The 25,292-nt window shown below is 43.8% G+C and overlaps 1 protein-coding gene across 9 annotated transcripts in view; it reads right to left on the reverse strand.

The window, feature by feature from the left end:
• LOC135497152 (endothelin-converting enzyme homolog) overlaps positions 1-25,292 on the reverse strand; it is a 90,934-nt gene that overhangs the window by 22,762 nt on the left and 42,880 nt on the right. For all 9 annotated transcript variants that reach the window (XM_064786896.1, XM_064786894.1, XM_064786893.1 and 6 more), the window contains 12 exons: positions 22,933-23,136; positions 20,974-21,257; positions 17,627-17,815; positions 17,360-17,446; positions 8,063-8,211; positions 7,328-7,431; positions 6,602-6,720; positions 5,726-5,824; positions 4,274-4,455; positions 3,785-3,963; positions 2,034-2,158; positions 1,016-1,081 (listed from right to left, as the gene is read on the reverse strand). In XM_064786896.1, coding sequence (XP_064642966.1) covers positions 1,016-1,081; positions 2,034-2,158; positions 3,785-3,963; positions 4,274-4,455; positions 5,726-5,824; positions 6,602-6,720; positions 7,328-7,431; positions 8,063-8,211; positions 17,360-17,446; positions 17,627-17,815; positions 20,974-21,257; positions 22,933-23,136 — 1,787 coding nt within the window. The remainder of the gene's footprint in view (positions 1-1,015; positions 1,082-2,033; positions 2,159-3,784; positions 3,964-4,273; positions 4,456-5,725; positions 5,825-6,601; positions 6,721-7,327; positions 7,432-8,062; positions 8,212-17,359; positions 17,447-17,626; positions 17,816-20,973; positions 21,258-22,932; positions 23,137-25,292) is intronic.

The raw sequence follows: 25,292 nt of genomic DNA on the forward strand, positions 1-25,292 counted from the left end.
CCAGGGTCCTAATGACCGCTGTGGTCAGAGACCTGTGCCAATATCGCAGCCCCTCACATCAAACCAGGGTCCTAATGACCGCTGTGGTCAGAGACCTGTGCCAATACTGCAGCCCCTCACATCAAACCAGGGTCCTAATGACCGCTCTGGTCAGAGACCTGTGCCAATACCCCGGCCCCTCACATCAAACCAGGGTCCTAATGACCGCTGTGGTCAGAGACCTGTGCCAATACCCTGGCCCCTCACATCAAACCAGGGTCATAATGACCACTGTGGTCAGAGACCTGTGCCAATACTGCAGCCCCTCACATCAAACCAGGGTCCTAATGACCGCTGTGGTCAGAGACCTGTACCAATACTGCAGCCCCTCACATCAAACCAGGGTCCTAATGACCGCTGTGGTCAGAGACCTGTGCAAATACTGCAGCCCCTCACATCAAACCAGGGTCCTAATGACCGCTGTGGTCAGAGACCTGTGCCAATACTGCAGCCCCTCACATCAAACCAGGGTCTTAATGACAGCTGTGGTCGGAGACCTGTGCCAATACCGCGGCCCCTCACATCAAACCAGGGTCCTAATGACCGCTGTGGTCAGAGACCTGTACCAATACTCCGGCCCCTCGCATCAAACCAGGGTCCTAATGACCGCTGTGGTCAGAGACCTGTGCCAATACCGCGGCCCCTCACATCAAACCAGGGTCCTAATGACCGCTGTGGTCAGAGACCTGTGCCAATACCGCAGCCCCTCACATCAAACCAGGGTCCTAATGACCGCTGTGGTCAGAGACCTGTGCCAATACTGCAGCCCCTCACATCAAACCAGGGTCCTAATGACAGCTGTGGTCAGAGACCTGTGCCAATACCCCGGCCCCTCACATCAAACCAGGGTCCTAATGACCGCTGTGGTCAGAGACCTGTGCCAATACCGCAGCCCCTCACATCAAACCAGGGTCCTAATGACCGCTGTGGTCAGAGACCTGTGCCAATACCGCAGCCCCTCCTACCTGATACTTACACTATAAGCAGCCTTTAACCCTCCGTTGTCGGCTATATTTTCACCAACCGTCTGCTGACCATTTATCTGAAGCGAAGAAGGTTGGTTTGATTTACGAAAGAAGAGACACGAATCAGCACGTGCTATCAAATCATGAAATAGTCACAGCTACCGGAGCAAACCTACCATCTGCATTTAAACTAAACGTGAAAAGCAGGGCACGACTAACAGAACTTCCCTCAGGGTTTTAGCTGGTGCTAACAGTGATGACGCAGCCATACGCACTGAGGCTATACATGGGCGTTTCAGGAGCCATTCTAATCACCTCGACCACAGCAGAGAAAAGGTGACACACCACGACAAAATGAGTCGCATGTCGCACAGAAGATGAGCCTAAAATGACACCAGGAAATAACAGAAGAAATTGATGTCGTCAGATTTACAAAAGGCGGACAACAGTGAAATGAACAACTAGCCATCTCAACCTGTCAAGCTCGGAGCGACATGCGACTCTTTTTATCGTGGTTGGTCAAAAATACAAAGCACATCACTTTGGTTGTTCTTGGCGTTCGGTGATTTTTCGATCGAGTTGCATTGGATTGGATGGAATGGAGCCAAGCTCGAAGAGTTTTGTGCGGACAAGCTGCTTAATTGTTGGTAAGTGTGACAGAAATGAATTGGACACCGTACTGTTGTCTCTCTGTACCAAAATAGAGACAGTCGGGTGAAGGTCAAATTCTACTTCAATCCTGTTGCCCAGGCTGTAGCATCACCTGGTTTCTGTAACACAGCTTTCAGCGCGGGGATGACTTGTCAGCTCTTGCAGGACGAGATGGATGGACGCAGTGGCAAGAGATGCTGAGCCAGCAGGTGTAGGGAAGAAACTGCCCAAGAAGGTTGAGAGTTGAGACGTGTCCTTGCATAACGGACGTAGACAGACGCATCATGTTGCCGCAGTGAGTGAGTGCGAGTGCAGCGCCACCTTCCACCTCTGTCAGAGAATAATCGACAGGTAATCTTCTTTGTCTTTCGCACTTACATGCTCTCCATTGATAGTATATGATGAATATTGTTCCTTCATGCATTTCGTTCTCTCTTTGAATCGGGCGATCACATCTTTATTCCACCACGGATGCAGATTACCATTTTTGTCGTATTCCCGACCTGGAACAGACGGTATCAGCAGTTTAGTAGCGACAGTACAGTAGGACCTCTCTATTAAGGACACCCTCGGGACTGACAACTGCTGTCCTTGATAGAGAGGTGTCCTGATTAGAGAGGTCAAATTGAATGGAAACCACCAATTTGAGACCAAAAAAACTAGTGTCTTTAATAGAAGCCTCGTTTTGAGTTCAGCGGTTATGGTTGATATAGGCAATGATAACTTCTTGAGTTGGTGCAAAATATGGAAGCAGTCAAAAAGCATTTAAATTAAACCACAATATTCATCACTGTCGGTATCGATTGTCTCTCCCAAACTGCTATTTTTATTATGGAGCTATTTTTAAACCTTGATCATCAGAGCCATGGCAGAGCTCATGACCTATAAAGACACCAAACTTATCAAAGTTCAGGGACATGGGATGATCCATGCGATGGGGGTTGAGGGACTCGGGTTAGTCCATGTGATTGGAGCTGGGAGGGAGGGGTGTGATGTATTATTCTAAAAGGCCTTAGTCACAGTATATCATTGTTTCTAATACAAAATACATTACGCCTCGTTTTGATCGGAGCGGTCTTGGTATCGTAACCAATGACCGCCTGGGTGCGTGACGTCATCTTCACAAGCAACAATATGGCGGAGTTCCGGACACCAGGCTGGATCATTCTTTGACGAAAACGGAACATATATACCTTTCAAATCGTATTTAATTTGTCCAAATTACGTCCAAAACTGCATTTTTGGACTGCATTTTCGGTCTACCCGAGCGGTCTTGATTATACAACCAATGACCGCCAGCTCGGTATTAATTCCTTAAACCGTGATCATCAAAGCCATGACTAAGCTCAAGACCCACAACGACACCTGAACCAAAGTATGGGCTAGTCCACGCTGTAGAGGGTGAGAGGGAGGGGTGTGATGTACTAACCTTGATCATGAAAGCCATGGCTAAGCTCATGCCCAACCACGACACCTATACCTCCAAAGTTCAGCAACATGGGCTAGTCCATGCTGTAGAGGCTGGGAGGGGTGTGATGTACTTACCTTGATCATCAAAGCCATGACTAAGCTCATGCCCAACCACAACATATATACCTCCAAAGTTCAGCAACATGGGCTAGTCCATGCTGTAGAGGGTGAGAGGGAGGGGTGTGATGTACTTACCTTGATCATCAAAGCCATGACTAAGCTCATGCCCAACCACAACATATATACCTCCAAAGTTCAGCAACATGGGCTAGTCCATGCTGTAGAGGCTGGGAGGGGTGTGATGTACTAACCTTGATCATCAAAGCCATGGCTAAGCTCATGACCCACAATGACACCTATACCTCCAAAGTTCAGCAACATGGGCTAGTCCATGCTGTAGAGGCTGGGAGGGGTGTGATGTACTAACCTTGATCATCAAAGCCATGGCTGAGCTCATGCCCAACCACAACATATATACCTCCAAAGTTCAGCAACATGGGCTAGTCCATGCTGTAGAGGCTGGGAGGGGTGTGATGTACTAACCTTGATCATGAAAGCCATGACTAAGCTCATGACCCACAATGACACCTATACCTCCAAAGTTCAGCGACATGGGCTAGTCCATGCTGTAGAGGCTGGGAGGGGTGTGATGTACTAACCTTGATCGTCAAAGCCATGGCTAAGCTCATGCCCAACCACGACACCTATACCTCCGAAGTTCAGCGACTTTGGGTAGTCCTTGTCGTAGAATGGCATCTGTAGGATTCCGGCCGGGAAAACAATCATGTTTTTTGTTGGCGCGTAGTATGCATTGATTGTTGGAGGCGTCATACTCCACCTTAGAGAGAAGCAAAATACTGTCAATGAAAGTGAACTTGTCATCGCCTATTCATTTTAGAATTTGTGAAAAATATTTAATAAAAAGAATAACAAGGATATTGTCATGATATTTGTGGTTATTTCTGATATCTTCCAAAACAAATAGTCGCAAAGAATGAGCAGTATACAGTTATCTTGAAGCTGTATGCATTCTACGCTGTGACTGTGACCACAGATACTTTCCAACTGGTTTCACACCCTTGACTTCTAGGTTAGAAGTTGGCCACTTTAATCACTATGTCACGGCACTTTTATTAAAGCAGACTCACCTCTTTTTATCCGGTTTCTTCCTCAACCGTTTCAATTCGCGTATGATATCGAATTGTATCGTACGGAGATTGTTATCAAAGTACTCATTGTCTTCGATGCGGACACCTGCATACCGTTCATCCAGAGCGGTTTGGTTCAGGATGTAGTCAGGGAATCCGATCATGTCCACCACACCATCCACCTGCGGAAAGAATATCAATCTGTCAACAGGGCCTAGTATTTCAAAACAAGTCAGTCACTACCAGTGTTAGTCCTTGAGGTAACACCGCTGGACCACTATTCTTTCTTTTTTTTTGTAATTGATAATTTTATTCACCAAAAACACAACTGTTACATGAAGTTCTACAGAATAAGAGGGCATGCAAGTACATAATATTGTTACAATATAAAACGATAGATGGCGACCTTGTTGTTCAAAACGGTTCAGGGTATAGTAAATTCCTTTTGCAGCTACAGATAACAAGGCAAAAGTGGGTCAGCGTGCAATTACTCGACGAAATGTACAGTGTATGTTATGCTATATTTTCCAGGGCATCTATGAGAAGGCCCCATTTCATCATGAACTTATCGTGTCTGAGATAGATCTTTTCTACTCTCGACGTGAACCGTATCATTGATAATAAGTTTCTGAAGAATGGTTGCGATTGTCTGAGTTTACAGTGATACAAGAATTGTTTTGCAATTAAATTGATATGCTGGACCAGTTCCGATGAACGAGGATCTCCCAGAATTACTTCTCGGAGATTTGGTAGAAATTGTTTGCCATGATCCTGTTCTTGTATCAATAGCTGAGGGTGATGACTGATGTTATTCGTGGCGCTAGAATGCAGAGGTTGAGACAGAACTACTGATGTCCTCAATCTCATATGACGAACACATCGTCTGAATTATCACGCAGCAATCGGGAAACATCATACATGCACAAATGGTACACAAATGACAGACAAGCACACATGTATCATGCATTATGACTGACTATTGGCATTGGCTGGTGTTAGAAATAGGAACTATAGATTTACTTTGACCAACAGTTAATATATTTGAACAAACAGTGTACCCCTTTAAAGAAACTGTTTTTCGGGGGCCTAGTTGATGGTCAAGTAGAATACAATATAATACAACACATGATTTGTAGTGCGCCCTTCCAGGTCGCCCTGCTCTAAGCGCAAGAAAAACACCTACATGAAAAATAGCCAGGACTTTAGGGCGGACTTGACTTGCATCAGATCAGTGATTGATCTGATGGGGGCTGGGAGTTGGTTCCAGAGTTTGGGACCTGCAACAGAGAAGCTTCTGTCACAGTACTGAGATTTTGTTCGAGGGACAATGAAAGGCTCTGAGCAGGACAACCTGGTAGGACGCACTCTGGAGTGGTTCTGGAGGTAGCAAGACAGGTATTCAGGAGCGGAACCACATCTGGTCTTGAAGCAGCTCTAAAGATTTTCTCCCACCTTCTCATCAGCCTTTCTGATTGTCTCCGCGTCCATCCAACTTAGATTGGGAAGATTTTTCTTGAAAGACATCTTGATCAGTTTTACCATTTCTTCCGCCTGAAATCGGGTAAATTAACACAATTATTTCAGTTCACACGCAGTCACATTATTTGTCATTGTAAAAAGGCACAAAAATTTGGCGGTTAATAGTACACAGATGCTGGCCAAGGATTCAAAGAAAGAAGGGCCACCCTTTTTTTCACTCTAAAATCAATAGATTTTTGCAAACTTTCAAAATTTGGTTCGTTTTGCTATCACTACGGCTGTTTATGGAGTTTTACCGCCCCATTACAACTTGTGACCAGTAACATTAACCGTCGTTTTGCTGTCACTGCGGCTGTTTATGGAGTTTTACCTCCCCATTACAAATTGTGACCAGTTACTTTTACCGTCGTTTCGCTGTCATTGCGGCTGTTTATGGAGTTTTACCGCCCCCATTACAACCTGTGACCAGTTACTTTTACCGTCATTTTGCTGTCACTGCGGCTGTTTATGGAGTTTTACCGCCCCATTACAACTTGTGACCAGTTACTTTTACCGTCGCTTTGCTGTCACTGTGGCTGTTTATGGAGTTTTACCGCCCCATTACAACTTGTGACCAGTTACTTTTACCGTCATTTTGCTGTCACTGCGGCTGTTTATGGAGTTTTACCGCCCCATTACAAGTTGTGACCAGTTACATTTACCGTCGTTTTGCTGTCATTGCGGCTGTTTATGGAGTTTTACCGTCCCATTACAACTTGTGACCAGTTACATTAACCGTCGTTTTGCTGTCATTGCGGCTGTTTATGGAGTTTTACCGCCCCATTACAACTTGCGACCAGTTACATTTACCGTCGTTTTGCTGTCTCCATGAAATGCCGACTTGACAAACATTGCCCCGACAGCAAAGCCTATGGTACCGTCGACATCAGACACGCACTCTCGCCATTTCTCATCGCGACCACTCGTACCTGCCGAGGAAAGAAATACACATACAATAAGACTTCCCTCAGCGGACACCTCATTTAGACTCTTAACAGTACACCCACTCCATTTGGGACAGCTGTTTTCACCCCAAATGGTTTGTTTATATGCAATTTGACCTCTGAAATCAGGTCACCTGCCAATTAAAGGGACAATATAGGCAGCAGCCAGGCAGGGAAGATAAATGTACACAAAGTCGCCAATAGGGGTCTCTCACATCTCACAGTATGTCGAAGTGATTCACGCTTGTATGAGGAATATATTTGGTGCTGAATCTGACATGACCCAGGGCCCTCACTGTATATTAGTTACCTGAAGATGGCCAAATTATCCCCTCTGCTCCTGCCTATAGCCCCCCTTTAAGGACAGGATTTTGACAATCGGTAGGAAGGTATCACATTACACGCTTTTTTATGCGTAAAATTCAGGAACATTTGACCATGTGCCGGTATAACTTCTAGATCAGCCACTTCTGTGAAACTCCCTTGTCAAGCTGCACCATAAATCCTCAATGGCCGAGTCGAACCTAGGGGTTTCGTGGGAATTTTTAGCTGGAAGTGGTGAAAACAATTCGGGATCCTGTTGATAGTTTACCTGAAAATGCCTTTTTGAATACTTGTTCAACTTCCTCGAAGTCTTTGCTGAGAAAACTGTCCAGCGACTTGGCAACGTGCCACATACTGTACACGTTTAATGTCCTAGAACGAAGATTTGGATGCGTTAGCCAGCAAGAATGTGCAACCACTCCAATAGGTGGCAGCAGATATCTCTCAATACACAGCTCTGCTCGTCAAAACTAAACATGGCCAGCAACTTTAAAAGCCCACATCATTTTCGATTATTGTATTTTCTCGTGGCTCAGGTAAACAGAAATACACATTGATGTTATGTAGTTATCTACTGTACATGCACATTTGCTGAAATTTGGCATTTATGGTTTTTGTATGTAATCTCTCTTTTGAGATGAGCAATATTACTCTTTAAAGGGACAACTTGGACATGAGATATGTTGGCGTTTCATAAGAAAATGGCTTCCAGCAGCATCTGCAAAGGTGAAAGCAAGAAGAATCTTTGAACACTGTGATAAACAATGAAACAAAACAAGCTGTAACCAAAAGGCCCGCCTGATATTCACAAGCCATCTCTAAAACTGCCTCAGCAAGGCTGGCTAAAATCATTGTTAGACATCAGCATTAGTTTGATACTACTGGTGGCGGTGAATGGTGGCAAGCCAGGGAATTATCCTCCAGACAAAGTAAATTCCACACCCGAGTTGTCCCTTTGAGAGCATGCAGATTGACATGATCACTTCGTCATCACTGCACTCACGTTTTCCCTGCATCCGTCGCCAGCATGTCCATTACTATGGCCGACATGTTTGACATGAAACCTGGGACGGCGACGACCACCTCTTCATCCTCGGTAATCTGGATACCAGCCAGACCGAACATCGTGTTGAGGTATTTCTTCCACTCAAACTGAAAACAAAGTGACAACTGTATACTCCATTTGAGCGAAATTCACATCAAAATGTGTCATAACATGAAAATCAACAGTCAGAAAATTAGGCCTACTTATCTATAATACAATCATTGGTAAATCCATCCATTTGCAGTATTTGACTGGAGATGACCTTACGACAGGGGATATCAAAATGGCTCCCAAATGTGGCAGAGTCAGAAACTGTCGGGGTAGGACTGTATAATTACTCAACTCTAACTCTTGTAATTCAATAAAACTGTCTATATTCATCTTCTCATCATAATATTCAGGTTTCTTTTCTTCATGTGCTCACAGCATCTCAGATGTCCTCCATCATTTTTTCTCAACACACTCCCCCCAGTGCTGCCACCTATGCTAATTACCTTGAACTACAGTGTGTCCCAAAAAACTAAACTTATACAGGTTGTCCCAATGCGACATACTCCCCTCTGAAATCTGAGCACCGAAAATTTCACGCTTACTGCAACACTGGCTAAAATATTGAAACGAATTATGCGAAATACCAACTGGCAAATATCGCTTGAACTATTCTCTCTACTCGTACTCCACAATTCGAATAAAGTATTTACTAAGTGAACGAAACCCTTAGTTGTATTTTCTTGTATATGTTGTAGTTCTCAATGCTCATAGAATGTCTCTAGTCACAATACTCCACTAACATTGGCTAATCTGGATCTGAATCGCTTTCAACATCCTCTGGCACAATGGTGGTCTCCAATAGCCTCAGCTTCTGTACTGGACGTCTCATCAATCCCGATTTCGTCTTCACCAGTACTGAGCGCACAAGACCGTCTCGTCCTGGAAAGATCTCCTCCACTCTTCCAAGCTTCCAATCCAGCTTCCTGGTGTTGTCCTCAGCGACTAGAACAACGTCTCCCTCATGAAGGTTATCTCGAACCTCAGTCCACTTCCTCAGTTGGTTCAGCTCAGTCAAATACTCCTTCGTCCATCGATTCCAAAAGATCCTTGACAGGTGCTGATTATAGGCCCATCTCTTGCTCACTGCGACGGTAGTATGGCCTGCCAATGAGGCATCAGGCAGAACTTGTAGGCTCCGGCCAATCATCAGGTGTCCTGGAGTGATAGGCGACCAATCCTCTTTGTCTGCAGAGACACTAGTCAGGGGTCTAGAATTCAGTTGTGCTTCGATGTCCGAGAGTACAGTCTGCATCTCAAGGTATGTCAGGTGTGCTTTCCCAAGCACTCTCCTCAGTGGTTTCTTGACGCTTTGCACGAGTCTCTCATAGAATCCTCCGTGCCATGGGGCTCTCTCCGTGATAAAACGCCATGTTATTCCCTTTCCTGTTATCTCCTCATTAAGCTTGTTCTCTCCATTCTTCTGTTTGTAAAGAATCCTCAGCAAGGTGTCTGCCTTTTTGAATGTCTTTGCGTTGTCAGAGAGAATGAATACACATTTCCCTTTGCGATTCATCATGCGCTGCAGCCCAGCCATGAACTCTTCTGTAGTAAGATCTGGTGTGAGTTCCAGGTGCACTCCTCTAGTCACCATACACGTGAAGATCAGAATGTAAGCCTTCGTTGTCTCATCTCTGGACATCTTTACGTATAAAGGTCCTGCATAGTCTAATCCTATGTGCGTGAAAGGAAGACTCATGCTCACTCTTTCCACAGGCAGCGGCGCCATCTTTTGCTCAATCTCCTCTGGATCCTTACAAGCCTTGCACTTGTGAAGAATGCGTCTCACTTCCTGTCTCCCATGAATAAGCCAGTACTTGTTTCTCAAGAAAGCCAGGGTTTGTGCTGGTCCTGTGTGTAGGTTAATCTGGTGGTAGTACAGAACTAACTTATCCACAAATCGGTTGTGAGCAGGCAAGATGATGGGATGCTTAGTTTCCTCCGGCAATGGGGCGTAATGAAGACGACCTCCCACTCGCATCACTTGATCCTTCTCGTCCCACTCTGGGCTCAATGGAGCCAGTTTACTCTCCATGGTGACTTGTCGTCCGGCTTTCAATTCCTCAATATCCTCCTGATACTTGAGCGATTGAGCCCATCTGATCCAGTGCAGCTCCTCCTGACGTCTGTCATTGAGAGTTGTTCCTGGAATGCTTTTCTCCTTGTCAGTTTCTCTCCCCTCGTTTTGATCTCTCCCCTCCTTTCGGGACCTATGGATCCTAATCCAACTCCTCGCTCTGCTCATTACCCTGATGAACTTCTGGTATGATGAGAATTTCTCAATGTATTTCTCAGCAGCAGCAATATCCGTCTTGGCTACAGCAGCAATACCAATCTGACGAAGTTTGGGCTTGGCTTTCGAGTCAGCTATTTCCTCATCCTCCTTCTTGCTCTTCTCTTGTTCTGGCCACTGTTCTTCACTTTCAGTCAGGAAGGATGGACCATTCCACCACAATGAAGATTCAACCAGATTCTCAGCAGTAAGTCCTCGGGAACAAAGATCCGCAGGGTTCCATTTTCCTGGAACATGTCTCCAGTTGCAGGGTGGCACTAAGTTCTGAATCTCAGCTACTCTGTTTGCGACAAATGTTTGCCATTTGTATGGTGGCTTGCTTAACCAGTGTGTGACAACCTTGGAATCTGTCCAGCAATTCACTGAAGCAATCGGAAGCTTGAGCTCTCTTTCCACATACTTTGTTAACCTTGCTGTCACCAGTGATGCCATGAGCTCCAGTTCCGGGATGCTCCTCCTCTTTCCCAGGGGTGCTACTCTGGTCTTTGAGCTGAGTAGAGCAACGTGACGTCTCTCAGTTGAATCCTGGCTAGTCAAATAGACCACTCCTCCGTATGATGTCTCACATGCATCTCCAAAGCCGTGTAGGAAATATACTGGATCCTGGAAGTCAGCAGGCACAATACACCTCGGTATCTTGATGCTGTCCAGTAGTGTCACTTCAGATTTCCAGCGTTTCCACTCCTCCTCTATCTCCGATGGTAGCGCGTCGTCCCATCCTCCAGTTGTGACCCATGATTGTTGGAAAATTTGCTTAGCCTTGAGTACAAAGGGCGATAGCATGCCAAGTGGATCATAAATCCGATGGAGTTGTTTCAACACACTTCTCCTGGTCTCGATCTCCACATCCTCCATTTTGTCAACAAATGAGAACATGAGAACATCCTCCTTGGGTCGATATCTGACTCCCAGCGCCTTTGTTGAGATCTCTTCGCCAACCATCTTCTCTGTGAGCTCCGACGCGATGTCTTCCTTGGCAAGACCCGACAAAACTCCTGGTTTGTTGGATAGAAACTTCCTCATGTTCCATTCCGGGCTCAGAATCTCCTTCAGTCCAACTGCCAACTCCGCCACCTCATTATCCTCCTCATCTCCACTCAAAATATCATCCACGAAGATATTCTCCTCAATCTCTGCAGCAGCTTTCGGGTACTCCTCACGATGTGCCGCGACATGATCTAGCACAGTTTTGATGCTTGAGAATGGCGAAGACGTTAATCCGAAGGTGACTGTGGTCAATCTGAAAACTTCCGGCTCCTTATCCGTGTCCAAGTCTCTCCATAGGAATCTCTGGCTATCTCGATCTATCTCGTTCATACTTACCTGGAGGAACATCTTTTCGATATCCGCTATCAATGCAATTCTGTGGCGCCTGAATCGCATCAAAACTCCAGGAAGGTCAGGTTGCAGGGCAGGTCCTGGTAATAAGGTGTCGTTGAGTGATACTCCATCCCGGCCTCTCATCGATCCATCGAAGACGATTCTAACCTTTGTTGTCGTCTTGTCCTCTCTCACTACTGGATGATGGGGCAAGTACCACACACTACGATCCTCCGGCTCCTTTTCCTCACTCACTCGTTCCGCTCGACCTTTCTTGATCAACTCATTGATTTGCTCCTGGTATCTCGCTGACAATGTAGGATCCTTTTTCAGTCTCTGCTCCAGACTACCAAGTCTCCTCATTGCTTGTTGTTTGTTTGATTTCAGAATTTTATCCTTCCACTCCGGATGTTTCAACAATCCTGTCTCATAACCATCCTTGATCTTGATTGTTTTCTCCTTGTGCTGTCTCAGGGCTTCAGTCTCAAGCTCTGAGAGGTGCTGGTTTTTCTCATTTGGTAGGATCCCTATGTGCTCCGTCTCCCAGTGCTTGGTCGCGATGTCTATCTCGCTGGACAGTTGAAATGTTGAATGATTGACTGGCAACGTTGTGTGGCTTTCCTGATCAGCGGGACAGGTTCCGGACACGATCCAACCAATGTGACTCCTCTGCGCTGAAAGACTGTTTCCTGATCCAAAGACTCTCTTATCCTGTAAGATTTTCATTGAATCCTGGATTCCTAACAGAACATCCACCGATTGACGTTTTCTCGGGAACTCATCAGCTATCTGGAGGTCTCTCAGCTGTTCAATCTTTGACAAATCCTCATTGACTTCATTGATATCAGCACATGGATTTTCTAGAACATAGGCGATGATTTCGAACGTCTCTCCCTTCCATTTGGGTAGTATGCTCGACAAATGAAACTTGACTCGTTGGGTATCAAGTGTCATGACCTTTCCTCCTGCTAAGGTAAACTCTGCTGCAACTGGTTGACCATGCAGCTGCAAACTCCTTGCCATTCGCTTGCTGACAAATGTGGCTCCACTCCCTGAGTCAAAGAGAACTCGTCAATGTGCGACTGCATTCCTCGACTCCAATTTCGCTAGGCCTGTCTGTAACAGTACTTCACCATCTGTCTCTCTGGCTTTCACGAAGTAGTGGGGTGATTTCACGGTCTCCTCAGGCTTGTTACCATCTCCACTTGTCTCCTTTTCGCTCGATGTTTCCTGGTTGCTCCCAGTCTTGTTTCCTCCTTGCTTGTCGAAATGTAAGAGTGTGTGATGCTTCCTCGAGCAATTCTTACAGCTAGATGACCGACATGCATCCACAAAGTGAGTAGTCCGCAAGCAGTTGAAACATGCCTTTGACGCTTTCACTTTCTCAACTCGCTCTGACACAGGCATCGACTTCACTGTTGGACAACTTGATGAGAAGTGCCTAAGTTGACAGAATATGCACGATTCCTCCTTGTTGGGTTTCGGTGTCCTCTGAGATATCTGAAGAGCATGACCTGTAGGCTTCTTAGATTCCTTCTGGTAATCCTTAACCCACTTCTTCTCTTTCTCCTTCTCCTTCTCGGGTTTATCTCGTTTGCTTGGCTCCGTTCGCCTCGCAACCTTGACGGCATCTTGCAGCTTCTCCAAAAGAGTGTCGAAACGTATCGGTAATTCCGACGTCGTCCCCATCGACTTCTCCTCTTTGATTATCTCTCCATCCCATTTTTTGAGAAGTCCCTTTGGCAGTTTTGGTCGGACAAGGGCTGTAAAGATCCAGCTTGCCCTTACCACGTGTTTGTCATCTTCTGTTCGTTTCATGATGTAATTCCAGTTGGAATTAAGCAGGTTGTAGAGAGAATCAAGATCCTTTGCTGAGGGCGAACTGACAGCAGGCACTGCAGCAATCTCGTTCACTGCCTTCTGGATCTTTGTCAACACATCTCCGTACCTATTCTCCAAAAACTCAAGGATGTCATCTGAACTTGGATCCTTTAGTCCACTGATGAGTTTGGATACCTCTCCATCAACTAATGATATGACTATGTGGGTCTTTTCCACCTCGCTATAGCCTGGTTTTTCTAATTCAGTCTCTACCAGTTGTTTCCACTGGTCAAACAACTCGACATCACCTTTGAATTTCGGTATCTGAACATAACGCTTCTTGTGCGATAAGGTCCCTAGAATCCTTTCTAACTGATCACCAGAAATTCCTGTTTGTACTGATTCCAGGGTCTCCTTCATGGCGGCGGCAAAGTGCTCAGGTGTGAAAGTATCACTCGACTTCTCCGACGGGGTACGCCTCTCCTTCTCAGCATCCGCTTGCAGTTGTTGAACCATGGCAGAAATGTCGTAGTACTGGGTGCGATACCTCTCCTCTGACTCAGTCTCAACTCTCAAGGCTTCATCGTTCAGTTTCCCTAAATCAGGATGGAAGTCCACCTCAGTCTGTACGTCCTTCAATTCACCGTAGACCGCATTCAGCTCTTCCATGGCATTACCCGTTTTTCGCACGGCTGTCTCAAACTGGGTAACGCGATCTCCTTTGTCGTACAAGTTACATGCTTCCCTGTAATACCTTGTCACAGTGTTTTCCTGTCGAGTGTACTTCCCGCGACATATTTTGCGTTTATCACACAGTGATTGCAAGGTTGGTGGTTCACCCATGGTTGCAGTTTTACTCAAAACTCAAAACTCAAAAAACTCAGATCTCAGAGAGAATGACTGAAATAAGCACAGTAGCAATCTAAACCCTTGGAATTTCAGCCAGTTGATAAATTCCCTGTGTCAATATGACATGAACTCAACCCTGTAGTATCATGAACAGCATAGAGGGCAGCACAAGAAATTTCTCAAACCCCAGATAAACTCAGATGAAACGTTGCAAAATAGAACCTTAGGAAAAGTGTAGCTGTGAACACATGAAAGCGACAATACAAAATGGTAGCATAGAAGTTGGCTTGAAATGCAACTAAAATATGCAAGATGAATTGGCACTGCTAACACCGTACACGTTGGGTGTTATGAACTCGCAAAGTGATATTCCAAGTTTCACCAAGGCCTACTCATAAGCATGACAACGTAACAACAACTCGTGTGTTCTACTCAAGAAAGACGCAAATTCTCCACTTAACACTGATGTGGTAAACTTGCTAACACTGTAAGGTCACTCAAAACCCACAGTGAGACTCTAAACTCAACTCGATGTTGGCGTGTAGCAAGGTCAAATTACAACCTGTAACTGCAGCGAAGATTCTCAAACTCAACTCAAGTTAGTGTGCAGCAAGGTCAAATTACAACCTGTAACTGCAGCGAAGATTCTCAAGACCAAATACAGCTTTTAGTCAGAAGAAATACTCATAACTCGTAGTATGCAGTAGGTCAACTTACAACCTAAAGCATAGACTCATGTGGTGATTCTAGTACAAAGGCCTACTCAAACCTAGACTAGATGCTCAAAAACTCAAGACACAGTTACAATGTACATGTACAATGAAATCCCACAGTAAAAGGCCAACTTCTATACCAAATACTAGGCAAAGTTCATAAATTTACTCAATATCTGAAAGAGAATTCAAATATTAGTTCATGCATATCATGTGTGTGACAACAATGCACAAAGCTGGAATGTAGCAGTCCTTGGAAGATGGTGACTCGCTAACTCGGTAATGTCTCTTGGAATCAGAGGCTGGTGCTCGGTTCAAACAGTTCAGTTCATCAATGCAGCACGGCATGGACATCGGATGACCTTGAACTTGGGTGGAAGTGTTACTCGGATATTGAGCATAAATTGACGATGCTCAAAGATGACGACGATGCTAACAGCTATCGACGATTGCTCGATGTTGAGAACGACAGTTCTCACACAGGGACGAGGAACGAAGAAACTCGTTGATCGTCTGGCTTTGAGAACACAATTACTCGACAGTGTTCTCCGACTCGACTCGTTAGACGCTCAACACACTCTTGTGTAGGATCACATCAGCCACGAATTTGGCAAATGATGTGCGAATGATGCTCATCGACGATGTACCAGCTACTCGACAATGCTGGGATGTTGAGAACACGACAACTCGACAGTGTTCTCCGACTCGGTGACTCGACGAAACTCAAGCGTTGGTGGGATCAGCAACGACAGGAATTCGACAATCCGCGACCATCGATGTGACATACAACTGGACTTTGAATGTCACTTGACTCTTCCTCAGCATGCTGCCTGTGCTCAAAGCTCACTCGGATTTGAACTGACGTGGTGTTCCAAAATCCAAGGTTGATGGAGGGACAGCACAATTAATGTTCTCTTGTCGTCTTAACGGCATCCAAATTGCAACAGCAGTCCTTCATTTGGATGATTTCAGCATGCATATGCATTTGCACTGAGCAGCATACTAGCATAGGCCAAATGCACAGGCCAACTCTGTACAAAATGTACATGGATAGCACATGGTTTCTCACTTTTTACAGTTCTCAAATGTCACCTCACTGCTCCACTATCCGGTCGGTAAGAGACCTAATGTCGGGGTAGGACTGTATAATTACTCAACTCTAACTCTTGTAATTCAATAAAACTGTCTATATTCATCTTCTCATCATAATATTCAGGTTTCTTTTCTTCATGTGCTCACAGCATCTCAGATGTCCTCCATCATTTTTTCTCAACACACTCCCCCCAGTGCTGCCACCTATGCTAATTACCTTGAACTACAGTGTGTCCCAAAAAACTAAACTTATACAGGTTGTCCCAATGCGACAGAAACGTGACGGCCCTGTGAGATGACTGGAGATGACCTTACCACAGGGGCTATTAAAAAGGCTCCAAAATGTGGCAGGGTCAGAAACGTGACGGCCCAGTGAGATGACTGGAGATGACCTTACCACAGGGGCTATTAAAAAGGCTCCCAAATGTGGCAGGGTCAGAAACGTGACGGCCCTGTGAGATGACTGGAGATGACCTTACCACAGGGGATATCAAAATGGCTCCCAAATGTGGCAGAGTCAGAAACGTGACTGCTCTATGATGTGACTGGATATTACCGTACCACAGGGGCTATCAAAAAGGCTCCCAAATGTGGTGGAGTCAGAAATGTAACTACTCTATGATGTGAATGGAGTTTACCTTACCACAGGGGATATCAAAATGGCTCTCAAGTGTGGCGGAGTCAGAAACGTGACTGCTCTATGATGTGAATGGAGTTTACCTTACCACAGGGGCGATTAAAAAGGCTCGCAAATGTGGCAGAGTCAGAAACGTAACTACTCTATGATGTGAATGGAGTTTACCTTAACACAGGGGATATCAAAATGGCTCCCAAATGTGGCAGAGTCAGAAACGTGACTACTCTATGATGTGACTGGAGATTACCTTAACACAGGGAATATCAAAATGGCTCCCAAATGTGGCAGAGTCAGAAACGTGACTGCTCTATGATGTGACTGGAGATTACCGCACCACAGGGGATACCAAAATGGCTCCCAAATGAGGCAGAGTCAGAAACATGACGGCCCTGTGTGATGACTGGAGATGACCTTACCACAGGGGATATCAAAATGGCTCCCAAATGTGGCAGAGTCAGAAACATGACTGGAGATGACCTTACCGCAGGGGCTATTTTCTGTAAATTGGCGACCGTCATTTTGTTGTAGAGTTTCTCCTCATCCCGTCGGTCAGCCTGTGGGACTGTTATCTGAAACGATGATTTAAAATTTTAGCCTCAGGAGACCTGAGTGCGGCTTTTTTTGGCTCAGATGATAGAAATGACCTGATACAACCCTCTTGATTGATAGTTGACTTGAGAATCTGGACAAATCCAGCTATCTTTCACGAATGAGACTATAGTCTATTTTCAAATTTCAAAGTCACTCACTTCAGCTATCCTGGCCTCAAAATCGATCATATCTCTAAACAGTGGTTCTGTTATATTCCGTATGGGGGCGCCTAGTAAGCCGCTAATTCCAACCATGTAGTCCAAATATGCGGCTAAGATCTTGTCGTCATCGATGGTCTTGTTAATGTAATAATCACGACTAGGCAAACCTAGGCCACTCTGGTCAATCTGCAAGAACGATGGCATATTTTAAAGGGGTACGCGGCGATCCCACATTACTCTGGTACTAGCCAAGTTACACTGGCTGCCTGTGCGCGAGCGTATGATTTTCAAACTACTCCTCCTGACCTTCAAAGCATACCACCGGCTTGCACCAATTTACCTGAACGATCTCATCCAACATCACGTGCCTCCTCGTTACCTTCGCTCTGAATCTCAGGACCTTCTCACTTGAAGGAAATACAGATTGAAAACATTTGGAGGTCGAGCATTCGCCACTTTAGCACCTCAACTGTGGAACTCTCTTTCCCCCACCTTGAGAGCTACATCGGATGTCTCAACCTTTCGCAAAGAACTCAAGACCCTTCTTTTCAATAGAGCTCACCAGCGCCGGTGAACATTTGTTTCAAGTGATACAGGCGCTTTACAAATAACAATTTATTATTATTATTATTATTACGCCGTTCGTAACTACTGGTGGTCCAGGAAAATAGAACTGCAGTTATACACAATGCCGTAGTGCAGTTATTGTGCAGAGGAATTTGCTGAAACTTGGTATTTAAAGGGGTACACTGTTCGTAATTACTTAATTAATAATAAAATTAAATTGGTACAGTTAAAATCTTAAATAGAAATCCATTAATACACAATGCAATAGAGCAGTTATTATGAACACAAATTTATTTAAACTTTGTATTCATAGTATTTGTATATCAGTCTACACAACGGCAATGTTCAAATTTATATTTTGTACGTATTTCCGCAATTGCACATTTTTAAATTCAATTACAAATTCAAAATTTTTAACGAACGGCGTTGGCCTTTAAGGTATTTCTATACAATGTATACAATGCTGAAATTTGTATTGAGTCCGTATTTACACAATTTGCAATTTTCAAATTCAATTACAAATGTCAAACTTTTAATGAACGGTGTAGGCCTTTAACCCTTTTGAAAAATATCATTATAATAATGAGAAAGTAGTGTGAAGAATAACTTGAAAGCTAAATGTCATCAAGTATCTTGTAAAAATTTTGAATCGGGAGAGCCCGGAAAGGGTTAATATGATTGAGTGTATCATATCATTAGCCATGGGAATAAATCAGATTACTCGTGACTCTTGTGATATTTTCATCGTACATCATTGCCAAGGACCGTTCCTTCCTAATTGATCAAACGCCCCTGTAGATTCAGGCATAGAATACGACAGAAAATGCATCACAGATTCTACACTTTTGGGTTGGAATTGCTTTCCCCATCAAACGCAATGTACATACGTTCGAAAGATTAGTTAATGGTATCAGCGTATTCATATCCTAAAGGCTCATTCAATCTGTGAAGTAAGACGCAGTCAATCGCACTGATGGCTTATCAAAGATGCTGTTAATAGAAAATGCAATCTCGTGGAAAGTCTAATGCTGCACAAAATGAAAGTGCCTTGATAATTTTGTTTGTGGTTTTCCGTGTTATTTTGATGATTTCGGAAGAAAATATGCATATTTAATTTTTCAATCGTCTGACTCAGTTTTGTTGACCTTCTGTTGCAGTGTCGTTTTTAATTTAACATCGCCGTGCTGTTGGTGATGACGGATGTTTAAGTTGCAGACAAGTGATTTTTATCATTGCATATTGCGGGGGTGTTGGAGGGGGTGTGAAATGCTGGTGCTAAAGATGTTAAAGCCAAGATACACCCACTGGAAATCGCGGGAATTCGTCATTTGTGAGAGCTGCTACACTTAATTCATATCACTTTTTCAAGGCCGAAATGGCCTTCAAACAGGTTGAAATATAAACGAGATCTTGTTTATGTCCTTGCTAACCAATTCCACCCCTCGGATACATGCTATCCCTAAACCAACACTACTACGACCAGAGGCCTACTGCATGTATGTATCACTATGCAATAGCTATCAATACACATGCTAGAGATGCAACCCCGACAATGATATGTTAATCTGTACATAGGGGGACACCCTAAACTAAAAGCCAAGAGCCAATACTCTATTTAAGAGCCAAGTGCCGCTAGGAAAGCCACAAGCAAAGGAAAAAATATAGGCAAATGAATATAATTATTATCTTTGGGAGGCCGAGACCCATAGGTGCTAATAAATAAAGTTTTTTGTAACAGTTTATGACGTTGTAAGACATCGCCACCTGGATAGGGGTTGTCTGCAGCCTGGATTTTTTTATCATACTATTGTTACGCCGTCTGTACAATACGGTGTACATTGTGCCTGCACTTCATACGCTCTGTACAGTCAGACGTACGCCTATCTGTCCTGTAAAAAAAAGGTGATCGTGGCTCTTGGCTCTTAGTTTAGGGTATCCCGTACATAGGAGCATAAGCATTGGTTTGGAACAGGCCCAGCATACCAGGTTCGCGGAGATTAAAAATAAGTTTGCTAGAAGGGTGACATCTGGCGTTTTTAAATAGAAACTTTTACTTGCCAGGCTACGGCACATTACGTGATATTTTGTCACTGCCTATATTGTCCCTTTAGGCTGGGTTCACATAGAACTATACGGTATTCGGTATACGCTATTCGATATACGCTATTCGGTATTCGCTATACGCTATACGGGCACAGCGGCGAGTCACATAGGGTAGCATGCGTGCGGTATTCCGTCTTTTGGCGCCGATCAGATGGACAGTTCAGACGAAGAAGATTTGGCTCTTCAACTCTTAGCCGAGGATGAAGATGACCAGGCACAAAGACCAAAGAAAGAAACAAGTTCGCTATATGTTGATTAAAAGAATCATTTAGTTGATTAGTAATAAAACATGTAATGAAGGCCTGTACTTAGAAACTGCAATAAAATGAGTAAAAATGAGTACTATTGTTTCTAACTTATCCTATAGTATGTAATAAATCGTTTAATAATTGTGATAGATAACATTAAAATGCATGTTCTTACCAAGTCCTCTGGTCACTTCTGAACAGGGTGGTATACGCTGCACGAAAATCGAACGCGCACGATTCCCACTATACTATACTATACGCAGGTATACGACCTTTTCGAATAGTGCCCTCTTATGTGACCCGGTATTGTGAAATTTCCTTGTTCGATTTCAGGTACCCGCGTGCCCTGGCAAAACGTGCACCGAATACCCGAATAGTATAGTTCTATGTGAACCAAGCCTTAAGAAGAATCATAACAATAAGTACCTGAATGATATTCCTAGAAGAATTTTTATCATCCATCCCAACAAACATCCCAAAAAATGTCCCTAGACCATAATTTGAATGCGTCTGTTCCAAGGAGGAGTGAAAATTCCATGTTTTCACGTCGAAGTTTTCGTCATTGATTGCCCAGCCCCCGACCTTCTTGATGATGTCGATGAGAGGTTCGGCACCCAGCTTTTCTTTCACACCTCCTTCGTCCATACATGATTGGTAATACAGCTTGGCCTTTCTCTCCGCGGAGCTCGTTGAGGCATTGAGGGGCGTCTCTGAAACACAAAGGTAAGGAATATATCAGTGGTTTTAAAACCTAATTGGATAAACCAGTTTCAATTCAACAGAAATTAGCACCAGCAATCACGACTTAAAGGTATACACCGCTCGATAAAAATTTGAAATTTGTAATCTAATTTGAAAATGTCTCATTTCGTGACTACACATTGAATATAACATTCAACTTACGGTTATGTAGACAAATATGCAAATACTATTTACCTAGTTTTAGCAAAGTTGTACGCAAGATGCCCCACAGCATTGCGTATATATGTATGCATTTCTGTTTTTTCTGACCACGATTAAATACATCGGCGTACCCCTTTAAGTAGTTCACGCTCCAGAGCACTAAACAACGAAGACAACAGATTTATGAATGGACTATACACAATCCCACCCACCAAGACCAGAACGTGGTAATACCGAATTACCGGTCTTACAACGACTCCGAGTTACCATGGTAACGCACGCTTAAGGCAGCAAAATACTTTTCGCCAAATCAGGTCTGCAATCAAACAGATGTCTAGTTACATAAATATCATTCATTTTTAAGACCTCGTTATCCTGGAACACCAGGAGGAATCTAATCCTGATGTTATTTCTAAAATTGATTGCGATTTTGAATGCGATTTTGAACGCGATTTTGAATGCGATTTTTCTCTAATTATTTGAACGATGTCGTAGATTACACAAGTGATGATTTTGTGTTCGTAGTCCTGCTTGTCAGCTGAAATAAAGGAGTTATCTAACGGTACTGGTTGCGGTAAAATGAAGTAGAGTTTGCGGTATGAAGACCGACGCTAATTCATTTCAAATCCCAACATGCTTTGATCGTTGTATTCCTATTTAAGTGCTACATCAACATCTGATGCAATAGTGAAAACGGATGGAGCTAATTGCATTTGGTTTTCTGTATTGTATAAAGTGTTAGGTACACTTTTGAAATCGTCTTACAGCAGAAAATGGCAAAAAAACCTGGAGTTATGGCCTTTATTTCCGGAATGAGTTGGGCAGTCAAGGGGAAGGGAATTTGCAGTGGTTTCAGAATGTATTTGGCACTAAAAGAGTTAAAAAGCTGCATCCTTTGACCATTGAGCAAAGGCTCGAAACATTATCAAAGCTAAACGCCTTCCCCGCTTACATACCTATCTCGGCTAATGAAATAAACTAATATATCTAGCTAACTCAATAATCATGTTGCTAGAGCTAATTCTGGCCCCTCTTTCTGCCAGCAGTAGCTAGGCAGCATGACCTCACTAACCCTTTCATCGGCGAGGTAATACAGTAGAACCTCTCTATCAAGGACACTCTCGGGACTAACAAGGTGTCCTTAATAGAGAGGTGTCCTGATTAGAGAGGTGAAATTGAATTGAAACAACCAATTTGGGTCCAAACCTAGTGTCCTTGATAGAGAGGGTGTTCTTAATAGAGAGGTTGTCCTTAATAGAGAGGGCATTCTTCATAGAGAGGGTGTCCTTAATAGAGAGGCTGTGCTTAATGGAGAGGGTGTCCTTCAAAGAGAGTGTGTCTTTTATAGAGAGGGTGTTCTTAATAGAGACGGTGTCCTTAATAGAAAGTGCATCCTTAATAGAGAGGTGTCCGATAAGTGAGGTTAATACACTGTGTTTAAAATTTAATCCTATCAAGCCTCAATTAGGTTTCCCAACTTACCAAGCGCAATTTTCATGACCAGTTGGTTCTCCTTCCATTTGGTGTTGAACGTCCCCCAGCGAGAATGACCCTCGGGGATTGGGTGCGTCTTTATCCAGTTCCCACAAGCATACGTGTAAAAGTCTCGGCAGGGGTCGACCGTCTGGTCCATACTTGACAGGATACGACTGGCGGTGTTGACGCATGCTGGCGACATGCAATACTCTGAAATGAAAAGTGTTTAAAGTTTCAGGGCGCCTCAATAGCCTAGCGGTTTCACTGCGGGCTACCATGCAACAAGGCCCATGTTCCATTCTGGGCAGAACCCAGGATTAGTATTCTGGATGAAAAGTGTTCAAACTCACAATTTGATAACTGGCGCTGGTTGTTCAAAGAAATTTTGTCACTAATGCTGGCGTTAACTTAATTTGACGTTATCTATTTCAGTTAATTAGGGGTAATAATGTGAAGCGCTTTGAGCGACTGAAACCAGTTGGATTTAGTGCTATATAAGTCTCATAATTATTATTATTATTATTATTAGTAAGCCCTCAGACTTATGTTAAGTTAACACCAGCGTTAAAAACAAAGGTAGTTTTGAACATACGGGCCCTGGTACATTGTTCTCTCCCTTGGCGAGGAATTTGAATGACTGCCATCTTGGAAATATTTGCGTTTACAGTTTAACTGCATTCCTTTGAAAAGACACAGGAAGAGTCAGAAAGCTCTCGAGGCATCGAAAAGCATCGAAGTGCTTTTGCTCAAACTTCAAAGGGAAGGATTATCCTATACTCAGTCGTTTTATCTGAAAACGGTCTCAATGTGACGACGTTTTATCTCGTGAGCAACAATAACAACATCACAACATAACTATTACATGCACCATTCATATTAATGCATATATATACCACCATATTTTCATATGTGTTTTATTTTTCAACTTTTGCAACTAATGTAATTGATGAAGATAAAATAAAAAACTTTTGACCCCAATAACGGAAAGAAATTGAGTAATCAGTCAAAATAGAAATACATGTAGCGAAAATCTGATGTTTTTTCTGTGATTTTTTCGATTTGCTATGAAAAAAGGTGGTGCAAAAAATTGCAATTTGGAAGGCAGCAGTCCAGGTTGGGTCCAATCGGCTGCCTCGACATCACTGATTATGACGGACAGTTAACTAATGGGTTACTATCTCTGAAACATAGCACGCACGACAGACTACCACTACATGTATCAGTTCTAAAAATACTCATCACAAAGGAGACATTACGAAAATTTCGCTTCTACAGCTTTTCATATTACAGAGGTTGAGAATCCTTTAGGACTCCAACACCGACTTTCATTTTGAGAGTGAATTACAGTGGAACCTCTCTATCAAGGACACCCTCGGGACTGACAAGTGCTGTCCTTGTTAGAGAGGTGTCCTGATTAGAGAGGTCAAAGTGAATGTAAATGACCTATTTGGGACCGAAACTAGTGTCCTTAATAGAGAGGGTGTCCTTAGTAGAGAGGTGTCCGCTAAGGGAGGTTCTACTGTATATGAACCTGCATGATATTATTTTGAATTTAGGATTGAACTTTTGCAAAAGGAGGAATTAATGAAGTCGTATTAAAAGTCATGGTGATGGCCAACGACTTGGATAATGAGGTCGTATTACAAGTCATGGTGATGGCCTACGACTTGGATAATGAAGTTGTATTACAAGTCATGGTGATGGCCTACGACTTGGATAATGAGGTCGTATTACAAGTCATGGTGATGGCCTACGACTTGGATATAAATGAGGTCGTATTACAAGTCATGGTGATGGCCTACGACTTGGATAATGAGGTCGTATTACAAGTCATGGTGATGGCGTACGACTTGGATAATGAGGTTGTATTACAAGTCATGGTGATGGCCTACGACTTGGATAATGACTTTGTTATGTCATGTACGTCCGTCATATGCAGTTTAAGATGCAGGTGGAATATCAATATGAAAATGTTTGTAAAATGAATTGACTAGTATGAATAAAGTTTGTTTATGATAGTGTCAACCCTGGAGAAATGGCAATAAATTTGGCTTAAGGGACACTCTTTACTCCCAAACACCTACCTCTAATGCCATGTGTCTGGCGAGAAGGCTGTTTGTACCCTATAGCTGGCGGCTAACCAACCGGCTGCATCAGAAGAGGTCACCAGTGGCCTCAAACCTTCGACCTTCCGTTTACGAGGCACACGCCTTTACCACTGGGCCATCGGGATCAGTATTTTCAGCTTGAATCACTAGATATGTTATTCAACCTCGGACACTAAGTCGAAATTGGAGTCGGAAAGGAATGCAACCTCTTTCTTCTCGGTGCTTTCCCTGCTTGTCTAAACCTGTCAGGCCGACGCT

Source organism: Lineus longissimus, chromosome 12, assembly GCF_910592395.1.
Source record: "Lineus longissimus chromosome 12, tnLinLong1.2, whole genome shotgun sequence".
Lineage (NCBI taxonomy): Eukaryota > Metazoa > Nemertea > Pilidiophora > Heteronemertea > Lineidae > Lineus > Lineus longissimus.